This window comes from Sprattus sprattus, assembly GCF_963457725.1.
Source record: "Sprattus sprattus genome assembly, chromosome: 2".
Lineage (NCBI taxonomy): Eukaryota > Metazoa > Chordata > Actinopteri > Clupeiformes > Clupeidae > Sprattus > Sprattus sprattus.
The window spans coordinates 67,181,911-67,194,410 of record NC_137921.1 but is presented as its reverse complement, the minus strand read 5'-3'; the positions used below and the strand labels follow the sequence as shown (position 1 = coordinate 67,194,410).

Genomic DNA, 12,500 nt, shown 5'->3' with positions numbered 1-12,500 from the left:
CGTGATTAATGTTTCGGTTTTTTCTCAGCTCAAGAGGGTCACCAGTCTCTCCCAGAAATACCTTCAGGGTGAGTGGATTCACATTCCTCTGGCAGGAGGGTGATTCCTCTGTGGTGTTGCAAGACAGAGATGTCTCACTGAGAGGCCTGATGACAGGCAGATCATTAATTTTATCATGGAGCAAACACACACACACACACACACACACACACACACACACACACACACTGATGACAGGCAGATCATTACTTTTATCATGGAGCAAGACTATTAAACATAACTCTGAGTGCTGCAAGCAGAGAGAAGTACTGAGATCAAACCTGTTCTGACGTGCTTTGGAACGGAATACACAGTCTGCAATTATGCAGCTCTTTCTCTTTTCGTAACGATTAAACATAGCATTGTAAACTGACTGTTGAGGTGAAAGTTATTGAGTGACTTTGTTGTTGTCGCAATATATTCTCAAATATTCTCAATATATTCTCAAAATATTGAAAAGAATGCCGTTAAATGTGTCAGTTGTATGAGTCACCGTGGCTTTCTCTCTCACAGAAGACAGACGGATTCCTTCAGATACAGCAGGGGTACATACAGTTCCTTCCATCTTACAATTAAACCATGTCCATCCAAAAATACACAGTCTGTTTAAAAATGAGCTGAGCTTCTTACTGGACCTTTCTTGCAGGATCTGACATATACTGTGAAATACTGGACGAAAGGCCTCCACCTTCTGGTAAGATACGGATATATTACGCCAGACGATTTAAAGCTCAACAGTTCATAAAGCCTAGGACTGCATAAATCCTTGCCTTTTGACTTATAAACAGTGAAATGTAACTTATGAACAGTAAAGTACTGTACATGATAAAAAAGGGACGTTTCTATCTATTCCACAGACTCAAAGTATGGCATATCCAGGGATGACATAGTTTTGGGACGCATTCTGGGTGAAGGTTTCTTTGGAGAGGTGCATGAAGGAGTTTACAAGCAGGGGGTAAGACCACTTTGTTTATCCTCTTTTAACCCTTTCAATGGCTCATAAGTACATACTTTACTAAGCAATGAATGTAAAAAGCAGATACATCATAAGCTCATTTCGAAAGAGAAGAAACCACACACGAAGAAAGAGCCACAACACGAAGAAGATTTAACCTAATATGGGTCGATTCTGGGCGGACCTGACTGATATCCTGTTTACTACAAATGTACTGGCTCCAAAAAGCACTTACTGCATAGAATTTGGCTCCAATTTGAATGTACAGCAATTTTTATTTTAACAAATGTATGCTTCATGCTTAAACGTTATGCATATACTTAACATGTATTACGCATGTATTGATCTTATGTGTTTGTCTCGGCACAAGAATGGGGACAGGACCAGTGTGGCTGTGAAGACTTGCAAAGACTGCACGCCGGACGTCATGGAGAAGTTCATGAGTGAAGCAGGTATGGGGAGAAATGTTACCTCCCATGCCTCTCATTCTTCTTTAAAGTCTGTAGGAGCCATTTCTATCCACATGTTTGTTAGGTTTATTTTAGTGTTATTTATTTTAGCCACTTGGGGGAGTATTGCACTGGGTGTGGCACGTCACTGGGAAATAAGGTATATAGACAGGTGTGTTTGATTAATTAGGGAAAGGTGTGGATGGCGGGGAACACACGGTTCTTACCGTAGCCTGAAACCCACTTCACTTACATGCAAACAACACTGGGTGAAAGGGAGACATTTTATGTACCAGCTTGAACTTTGTAATAAACGGGAACACCACCCAAAGAGAGCTCATGCCTGGATTAAGATGATTTTACTACGCATTGAGAACACTTGCCGTCCACACTGAGGCTTACAGGATAGCCTCCACAAAGTCAAATAGTCGAGCAAATAAGCCCCTAGGGCCGATCCCACACCTACCAATCATTTTTTTTTTCCTTGGCACTCTTGCCATTATTAAATTTACCATCATGATGACCAATCATTCAGTTAGTATTATCTGTGTTATGATGTCCAGTCTGTGATGATGATTATGTGTACAGATAGACAGACATATAGACACTTTCACTTTCACTTTACAGTGATTATGAAGAACCTGGACCACCAGCATATAGTGCGTCTGATAGGGATCATTGAGGAGGACCCTGTCTGGATCGTCATGGAACTCTACCAGTTTGGCGAGGTGAGCTTCGAATATCTATTCAGTTTCACTTTCACTTTCGATTGTATGTTTTTACATACCACAAGCAACAGCTGAAATTGTGACAGTTACAAGGGAAAACTTTACAGGAAGGAACCTTGAACAGGGACCCATCTGTGTGAGGCCCTTATTACATTTTTTAAGATAGATTTTGGGGCTTTTCATTGATAGGGCAGTGAAGTGAGAGGGACAGAGAGATGAAGGTTGACCTCAGGCCAGACTAGATTCATGGGCACTGGACCCATATATGGTGTGGGACACCGACACGCTGCTGTTCCTTTCAACAGTGTGGGATAAAAAATTAACTCAAAGTTTTATTGACACTTAAGCATGCATATGGAGTGATTTATCTGATGCCTTGAAAAAGCTTGATATGTTGTGCAATAAATATCTTAAGTCCAACATTAGTGAAGTAACTTGGAAAAGGAAACTCTCTGGACTTTCAGAAGAGTTTGTAAAAATCGCTGCATCGTGGTTGAATATGCTATTACTCGTGGTTGAGTATGCTATAACTCGTAGCTGAATATGCTATAACTTGTGGTTGAATATGCTATAACTCGTGGTTGAATATGCTATGACTCGTGGTTGAATATGCTATGACTCGTGGTTGAGTATGCTATAACTCGTAGCTGAATATGCTATAACTTGTGGTTGAATATGCTATAACTCGTGGTTGAATATGCTATGACTCGTGGTTGAATATGCTATAACTCATGGTTGAATATGCTGTAACTTGTGGTTGAATATGCTAAACTCGTGGTTGTATGTGTAGTGAAGGGAGGGCGTGGTCACCCGACCGGGACTCAAACCCGGGTCTACGGGGTGCCAAACATGCGCTCTGACCGCCACACCAAAGAGCCCGGCTCAATGGCATGGCAGCCAGAGAGCATATTCACCTGTAGGGACGATCACATCACAGAATGCTATAACATTTTGGACTAAGGTACAAGAGTCATGTGATACAATAGCATAAAGTTGAAGTTGCTGTTAAAAGTCCTGTTTGTAGATGGCTGAAGAGCTGACCACTGGAGATGTGAAAATAGTGTTTTAACAGTAGCTTGACATCTCTCGTTTATTTTATTATCCACCAACCCCCATAAACAACCATGGTTCTGCCCAGTGTTACCATTTTACTAAGCACGTTTATATTAATTTGACGTTTATCAGATTAACCCTAGCCGTAATTACCACCCTATAAATGTCTTGACATGCAGAAATGTCACAGCCCAGGGACTGTGATGCCATTTTTCCATTACATGCCTTAATTAAAAAAATCAATCTGTGACTAATAAGAAGGGTTGGATAGGGGTTAATTATAAATCATCACTTGAATCCCCCCTTTTCTGTTTTCCTTGCGTGTTTTTTCTCCACGCTTGCCATTTTAAGACCAGGGTTAGGCAGCAACAAATGCCTCACATCAATTGCCTTATGACTTCCATCAGACTAATGGCTGCAGTCCCTCCAAAAGTGGCACAACGCCAGGTTGGTCTTCCAGTAAGACCACTTCTAACTCTTAAATCTGTCTCTTTAAACCTCAGCTGGGTAACTACCTGACGGACAACCAGCACACTCTGACCAACATCACTCTGGTCCTCTTCAACCTGCAGATCTGCAAAGCCCTGACATACCTGGAGGGCTTGAAAATGGTGCACAGGTGTGTATACAAAGGCAGCTTGGCATTTAGGATGTAATTAATTTAGCATTTAATTAACGGCAAATATCATCTGTGGCAAACAGATGTGTTAATCCCATAGTTGAGTCATCAAGGGAGTGCTTTGCACTCTTTCTCCAAATTGGTAGGACAGAAACTGCGTAAATCTAGTGTCATTTTTGTGCAATTTTCTATTTGGGGATGTACAGTATTCGGTCATACTAGTGTACAGAATATTATTACTTAAGACATTTTCAGAAGATATTTGCTATTTCTGAAATGGATTATAATTTTCGAATGCTTAATAGTGGTTTGTGTATGAAAGCAAAGAGCACTTCATCTCATCACGCCATCAGTATTCATTTCCAGTGTCCTGATAACATCTCTTAGTTCAGAGCACCTGAAGTGCAAGGAGAACATGAAAAACCCTGATTAAAGATTCATTTAATTTGCATGAGAAGGCAGCTTGCCTTTCAGATTGAGGCACTCTCACACACACACACACACACAATGCCTCTTCACTGAGATGAGCATTCATCCTGCCTAACTAATCATTTTTTTGATCAACACTTTAATTTAGTTTTCAAATGAGCCAGTGTGTGTGTGTGTGTGTGTTTTTACGTAAAGTGTTCCGTGACCTAACTGGCCTGTGCTGTGCTGATTTATCTCCGTGTGTCTGTTCATCTGAAAGAGACATCGCTGTGAGGAATGTCCTTGTGGCTTCCCATGACTGTGTCAAACTGGGAGATTTTGGCCTCTCCAGGTATATTGAGGAGGAGGAATACTACAAAGGTAAATCTGTCCCCTTCTACAAACTGTGTGTAAAGAACTCATAATTCACCCCAAAGCAACATGGGAATTTTCATATGCTGTAAACTCTACATGTCGGTTGATGATACATTTTTAGTAATAACTGGGCTGTTTATACGAGGATAAAACGTGCAGTGTGCAGTATTTCCTGATTTTATATGAGAGTAAAACCTGACACGAAACCTGCTTTCATACAGCCTCAGTGAGCAGACTCCCCATTAAGTGGATGGCTCCTGAATCGATCAACTTCAGGAGGTTCACGTCAGCCAGTGATGTGTGGATGTTTGGTAAGAGATTTAAAGAAGTCATCCTTTTGCAATATTAAATCTTTCCCAATGATTTGTAGCTCCATATTACCACAGATCGTTGGGATTTATCTGTAAATGCCACAGGCTAAATTGAGTATTTTTAATCAGTCATGAAAACCATTTAACACATTTTAGGTAAGTTAGGAATCTTAGGTAGTATCGCTTCAATTGATCATTGATTACTGGCATAATAATCGATTGAACGTTAGACTATTTCACTTACTAAAGTATAAATCGGGTCTAAATATTATTATCCACATTCTTTGCTGTTGGCTTGTTTTCTGGATGAGACATTAATGGGTGACTGTGATATGTCCCTAAGTGTTCTCACTGAGGCAGATCAATCTCCTCTGAAGCCCTTAGTAGGTAATAAAGCATGCAAGGGAGAGGATATTTTTTTTTCGCTGAGTGCAGTTTCTGCTTCTTTGGCATGTTTACATCTCCCCGGCACTAAACCTGGGCCAAGTAATCTTTAGCTGTCAATCATGTTCCCACACCACTGTGTCCCTGTTACCCAGAGGTGACCTGTAGAGGCAGCGCGGACCACTCCATCACTCCATGACCTGAAGTCTGTGTGTGTGTGTTTGTGTGTGTCTGTGTGTGTGTGTGTGTGTGAGAGAGAGAGAGAGAGAGAGAGAGAAAGAGGGAGAGATTTTGTGTGTGTGACGTGTTGTGTCCTCTTCTTGACCATGTGTATGTATTGTGAGTGTGTATATGTGTGGGTCTGTGCCATTATAGATGAGAGTCCCCTTCCCATCTGTTTGTGTTCTTGTGTGTGTGTGTGAGCGTGTTTTCCCCATTTGTTGCATGCCCCTTACTCAGTCGTGTTAACGTGTGTGTGTGTGTGTGTGTAAGTGTGTGTGTGTTAGAAAATGTGTGTGTTTGACACGTGCTGTTCCTCTGCTTGCCCAGCCGTGTGTATGTGGGAGATCATGAGCCGCGGGCAGCAACCCTTCTTCTGGCTGGACAACCACGCGGTGATCAACCAGCTGGAGCAGGGCATCCGTCTGCCCAAGCCCGAGCAGTGCCCTCCGGCCCTCTACTCCCTCATGACACGCTGCTGGGGCTACGACCCCCGCGAGAGGCCCTCCTTCACCGACCTCGTCTGCAAGATCAGGTAACGGATATCAAAGATCAGAATTTCCCAGTCATCAATCAGCTGACTCCACAGCAGATCAGGCTCTGTTTGTTTGCCAGTAACACTGGCATCTTGGTTGAAGCTTGCATGTGTACAATGTGGGGCCCTAATTTCACAGACGGCAACTGGCAATTAGCAAAAGCAGCAAGTATCGAGCAAAGCACAAGGACTACAGTTGATTTAATAACTTGGCTTATAACTAATTAACTTGGCTTATAACTAATTAACTTGGCTTATAACTTGGCTTATAACTAATAATCATATTGGCCTGGTCTTCATGGCCACTGTAAATATCAAGATCTAGACGTTACACAGAATGACAAACTGGTTGGTTTAAATGACCATGTACCATTTTATGCCAAAAGAAAAAACGAATGAATATGAAAAGACTCACCATGCCCCTATGTCTAGATGTTTATCTGTATGTTCTACTTGTATTATGTAATGTCTTGTCTGTATGTTTTTAAGTCCTCTCTGTTGTGCCCGTAGGAGAGTGGGAAATGTTTTTTCGAATACTTTGTATGTCTTGACATTTGAAGTAATTGGCAAATAAAGCTATTTTGACTTTGACTTTGATGTCACAGTGACGTCCACAAGATGGAGAAGGAGCAGGAGCAGGAGGGCGAGAGGGAGAGGGAGCGAGAGCGGAACCGCTCCACCCGTTTCCTGGGGCCCAAGTTCACCTTCAGCGAGCCCCCGGCCAAGGTGACTGTCTGGCTCCTTGCACCGCGCCCCCTGGCGTACCCCCCGCACCCCCCCCGCCCATACCCACCCCTCTCATTCCCTCATGACAGCTCTGTGTCTCTCTTCTCCTCCAGCCCTCCAGGATGAACGCCGGACGCTTCGGGAACACCCTCAGCATCGGCCTGCACATCCAGGTAACGTGTTTCAGTTTCATTTATTTACGTAGCATTAAGCATGTGCAGTAAATATATACATTTGTATGTGTTTAACCCCTCAGTTTTGAACCCAAGATCTAAGTGTTGTTAGCACCTTTCTGTACTAGTCACTATACCAGTTGAGCCCCAGGACATTTCTTTAATTGTATTAATATTTTATTTTTCCTTTATTTACATTTATTTAATAGGTGTCTTTATCCTGAGTCAAACTTTTATGTAAATGTGTGCTCCCCAGGTTTCAATCCTTTATTTGTTAGCATCATTTTCTACCGGTTGGACTGCCAGTTGTGCCACAGTGACACTACTGTATATGGTAGCTTCTTAAAAGGGTGCTGTTGTGGACGTCTCAGGGTGTTTTTTGCAAATGTTGAAACAAGTTTGCTGTGCACTAAATGAAACTAAGTGAGGACCACAGCATGCTTGAATAAATCCAGTGTTTTTTTTTGGGTGATCATAATGGACCACTTTTTGAGCCTATCTCTCCTGCCTTCAGTCTAGTAATACTGTGTGTGTGTGGTTGTGTGTTTCCCAGCTGAATGAGGCTTTGTGCGCTAGTTCTCCTGACCTGGCGGGCCCCTGTGACTATCAGTCCCCTATTGACTCCACCAACAGACTGCTGCCGCCCACCCTGTCCCCACGCCGCCGCAGCATGGGGGTAGGAACACTTCCTCTTCTCTTCTCCTCTTCTCCTCTCCTTTTTCTCTCTCTTTTTTTTTATGATTTATTTTTGGGCTTTTGTGCCTTTAATCGATAGAGCAGTGAAGAGTGGGACAGGAAATGAGAGGGAGAAGAGGTGGGGAGTTGACAGGAGAAATGACATCTGGCCGGAATCGAACCTGTGTCCTCCATGGGCTTCAAGCCCGTAGGTGGTCGGGGCTACTGCTTGCGCCACAGTGCCCCCCAAATGTAAACCATCTTCTATCTTTTCTTTATGTCTTCACACCTCCTTTCATTTTCCATGTTTTACACTTCTTTCCTGTTCTATCTTTCACTTACGTCATTCTTTCCTTGTCCTCTCTCCTCACTTTTCCTCATCCTCTCATTCTCTGTCATCCTCTCTCATCCATCTCTTTTTCTTCTCCTCCTCTTCTCCTTCTTGTTGTTCTCACCTGACCTCACCGTTTCTTGATGAACAGATGTACAGATAACTCACTCCACTGACAGTTAGCCACAAGAACGTTCCCAGTGGTGAGACTGATTCAACTGCTGTGTGCACATTGATTGATTGATTGATTTGTTTATTTGATGAAGAGGGACAGTGTGCATTAATAAACATTTACATGTAAATGCACCCAATTGTAGCCAAAAGGCTAGTTTTCATTGGCAGTCCCCTTGCCAGAGTGAAGCTGGCTAAAGATAGGGAAGAATTACAGCATAACATTGCGGAGGGGAGGAGAGAAAAGACAACACCCAGACATAGAGAAGGATACTAATGTTCTGGTTCCTCTTGGTAGGTCATGACATTTAAGTGTTTTGGTTTTTTTTTTACTGTGAAAATGAGTAGATACATTACAGCCCCTTAAGCAAACAGACATTAGAAATCAGCCTTTGTTCAAATATTAATGCAAAATATTTTCTTATTTCATAAAATAAGTAATAAGTAATTTAAGCGTACCTATGCCAGCGGGTGCCGAGACGCCTGCCTAGAGCTGTAGTCGTCCTGAGGAGTAATGCTTATTTCCTGTCTGGACAGGAAGGAGAGTTCATCATGTCGCCTAGAGCTGTAGTCCTCCTGAGGAGTAATGCTTATTTCCTGTCTGGACAGGAAGGAGAGTTCATCATGTCGCCTAGAGCTGTAGTCATCCTGAGGAGTAATGCTTATTTCCTGTCTGGACAGGAAGGGGAGTTCATCATGTCGCCTAGAGCTGTAGTCATCCTGGGGGGGAGTAATGCTTATTTCCTGTCTGGACAGGAAGGAGAGTTCATCATGTCGCCTAGAGCTGTAGTCGTCCTGAGTAGTAATGCTTACTTCCTGTCTGGACAGGAAGGGGAGTTCATCATGTCGCCTAGAGCTGTAGTCATCCTGGGGGGGAGTAATGCTTATTTCCTGTCTGGGCAGGAAGGGGAGTTCATCATGTCGCCTAGAGCTGTAGTCATCCTGGGGGGGAGTAATGCTTATTTCCTGTCTGGACAGGAAGGAGAGTTCATCATGTCGCCTAGAGCTGTAGTCGTCCTGAGGAGTAATGCTTACTTCCTGTCTGGACAGGAAGGGGAGTTCATCATGTCGCCTAGAGCTGTAGTCATCCTGGGGGGGAGTAATGCTTATTTCCTGTCTTGACAGGAAGGAGAGTTCATCATGTCGCCCACCAGTAAGGAGGACGCCCAGCGGCTGTGGCAGACGGAGAAGACGCGCATGCAGGACACCATGAGAAGGCAGAAGCAGGAGATGAGCGATGACAGGGCCTGGCTGGAGCAGGAGGAGAAACTACTGGTGATGTCATGCTTTTACGTTATTTCTTTCTTTCCTTCCTGCCTTCCTTCCTTTCTGTCTTTCTTTCTTTCTTTCTTTCTCTCACTCTCCTTGTTCCCAAATGTCATGCTTTTACGTTATTTCTTTCCTTCCTTCCTTCCCTCCTTCCTTCCTTCCTTCCTTCTTTCTGTCTTTCTGTCTTTCTTTCTTTCTCTCACTCTCCTTGTTCTCAATCTCTGTCTTCATCTGACTCTGTATGCTTTCCATGTCCTCCAACCCCAGCCTCCTTATTTCTGCTGGATGCTGTCCGTCTCTTTCTCTGTCCCACTATCACACATAATCTTCTATGTCCTCATCTCCAGTGTTTTATAACCAACATTCATAACTGTTTTACAGGATCCCATTACTCATGATCAAGACCCCACGGTACACACCACATATTACACTCTAGGCTTAGATTTGTCTCTTTACATACATAGACCCTCAATGTTTTGAAATGAAATAACCTTTTAATGTCAATGATACTGAAAGCTGCAGTGGGCTGAGTAGTCCATCTGTGAGACTAACAAAAGCAATGGGGGTCTTAGTCAGGATTCATAGCATCTTATTTGTTACCTGTTCCCTTTTCAGTCCCCGGACTATGTGCCTGCATATGGTGAGTACTGCTTCCAAATTATATTGCGTTGAGTACAATGGAATAGTGTCTCAGTCGTTGGACGCAGGGCCGGATTAACACAATGGGCTTTAGGGGCTGCAGCCCCGGGCCCCGACACCAGGGGGGCCTCAGGTTGTCCGATGTTGAGTGAGTCCACGTCACCGCGCATAACATTAGAAACATTCAGAGTGAAAAAAAGTATAATGTCTGGTCAAAGAAAGCACGAGAGTACGAGAGTGGGGCCAAAAAACTGGTCCGTGGACCGTGACCCTCTAATCGCAAAAGGCCTCAAGTGCAAAGTAAGACTGAAGAAGATAAATTCACATTTCTAAACTGCTTTGGTTCGCAACACATCGCATTAAGACAGGTGTGAACGCTTTTAGTAACGTGCTTTCAAATACGATGATGCAGGTAACAAGCCAGGCTTCCCGGTTCCATCTAAATAGGCCTAATAAAACGTAAATTCTTTCAGCAATTGAAGATGTATGAGTTCTTATCCTCATGCATATCGCTGCAGATTAGGCTAAATCATTGAAAATTGTAGACAAATTATTTGCAAGCCAGTTAGACATAGCTAAGTGAAATGTTTTAGCTTAGCTATAGAATCTTCCATTTTCGCAGTCATGGTCAAATATAAGTGTAGAGGTTTTCACTGAGGTTTTTTGTCAGATCAGCAGGACTGAATAGGTTCTACGCTCAATCCAGTTTGTGAGGTATTACGCAGCACAGCTTTGCCTCATCGTCTTGCTGTCTTCTGTCTGTTTGAACAGGACATGCGCAAATTCAGCGATTTTGATTATAAAACTGCTCGAAATGATTGGAATCATGCAGAAAATACATTTATATCACTGACCAGTAGAAAATATTTATTTCCTTTGATCGTTATTTGTTTTTTTACTTTAATGATGACAGGTGAGACTCTGCCTCCCCTGACCGCACGTCCGTGCTCTCGCATAGAAACGTGGGCGCAGAGCCAAGATGTTGCTTCACTAATAGGCAGGGCCGTGCAGAGACCTTTGGAGGGGCAGGTGCTCAAAGTTAAAAAGGGGGCACATGTAGCACGGATTTGTAAAAATGTATCTAGGCCTTTTCTATAGCCTATGTCCACTGGTGTGACGGTCATTTCCACCAGTGTGACGCTGAGTTCATTTCACACTATAGGACAGTGTTATCACAAGGGGTTGGTTTATACCCCCAGACACATTACAGTGTCTCCACAGCTCCCAACACACAGACACACACAGACACACACACACACATACACATACACACACATACATCCATTTCAAAAACAGGTGCATACTCATTAGGTTTTAAATGAGCGGGGGAACTATATGGGAACAAGGCCTTTAAACTATAATTTTACAGGCAGCAAGTACTGTAGACAGCTGTGTTTCACTGTGAGTATGAAAGTTGTCAAAAGGGTGCAATGTTTATAGTCAATGTGGGTCCATTTCAACATACAATTTTCAATGAGTGAGATGGATGGAGAGAGGGAGGGAGTGAGAGATGGAGATAGTGAGAGAGGGAGTGAGACGGATGGAGAGAGAGGGGGGGGGGGGAGATCCTGCTCAAAACGGATTGTCTGCACTCAAATACACTGTTGCTTGCAGAATTGCCGTGTTTCAGTTTAAGTTGTCGCACTCAAATACACTGTTGCTATCAGAAATTCCCTGTGTTTCATTTTAAGTTCTCGCACTCGTTCTGCTCAAAGACTTCTGCTCACTATCTGGCCCTCTCTCTCTCTCTCTCTGATTGATATGAAATAACGTTACCAAAATTCACCAACAAAATCATGACGTGAAATGAACGAAAATGCTCTCAGATTTAAAGACCACGCTCCAGGGGCGATTTTAGGATCTGGTCTTTAGGGGGGCCCAGCCCCCAGTGCTCACAGAGGCACATTATTTCTCGCTATATGAGGTGAACTAGTTAATTTATACATTTTCGAGCTGCAGTATTAGATTTGCTTTGAGTAGTGTTTCCCCCTGAAACAGTCAATTTTAAACTCTTCATTTCAAAAGACTGGCTTGAGATGGGTAACAGAGAGACTGAGACAAATATTAACTCAACATTTATTATGGGAGTGAAGAGATAAAACAAAAACAAATGCTAGAAAAGAAATAAAATGGTCACTAAAATGATTAATCATTGAGCCTAAAAACACGAACACCACACACTTGGTTGAAAATAAATAAATAATAATAGAAAAAGAAAAAAAAATAAATAAAAAATAAGGTCTCTTTCTGTGTGGATTAAGAATAGAAGGGCCCTAAACAGAACAAGGACAGGGGGTCTCTAGTGGGCAGGAGGACAAACTGAAAGTTTTTAATACCTGACAAAGGTGGAATAAAGATCTGTCCACTCACATCCCATTCACTTCACACAAAAACATACAGTAATAAGAACTAAGTAACTAGTATCTAAGCAACCTACTTCG

At 42.8% G+C, this 12,500-nt stretch overlaps 1 protein-coding gene across 1 annotated transcript in view; it reads left to right on the top strand.

Annotated features, from left to right (window-relative positions):
• Positions 1–12,500, top strand: part of ptk2bb (protein tyrosine kinase 2 beta, b) — a gene marked incomplete at both ends in the record, with an annotated part of 22,398 nt that overhangs the window by 5,693 nt on the left and 4,205 nt on the right. Inside the window, 16 exons of the mRNA XM_080860375.1 lie at positions 29–68; positions 553–584; positions 686–733; positions 897–994; positions 1,365–1,446; positions 2,071–2,171; positions 3,728–3,843; positions 4,532–4,632; positions 4,848–4,937; positions 5,871–6,075; positions 6,681–6,801; positions 6,915–6,974; positions 7,528–7,650; positions 9,277–9,426; positions 9,802–9,831; positions 10,036–10,060. Coding sequence (XP_080716501.1) covers positions 29–68; positions 553–584; positions 686–733; positions 897–994; positions 1,365–1,446; positions 2,071–2,171; positions 3,728–3,843; positions 4,532–4,632; positions 4,848–4,937; positions 5,871–6,075; positions 6,681–6,801; positions 6,915–6,974; positions 7,528–7,650; positions 9,277–9,426; positions 9,802–9,831; positions 10,036–10,060 — 1,422 coding nt within the window. The remainder of the gene's footprint in view (positions 1–28; positions 69–552; positions 585–685; positions 734–896; positions 995–1,364; positions 1,447–2,070; positions 2,172–3,727; positions 3,844–4,531; positions 4,633–4,847; positions 4,938–5,870; positions 6,076–6,680; positions 6,802–6,914; positions 6,975–7,527; positions 7,651–9,276; positions 9,427–9,801; positions 9,832–10,035; positions 10,061–12,500) is intronic.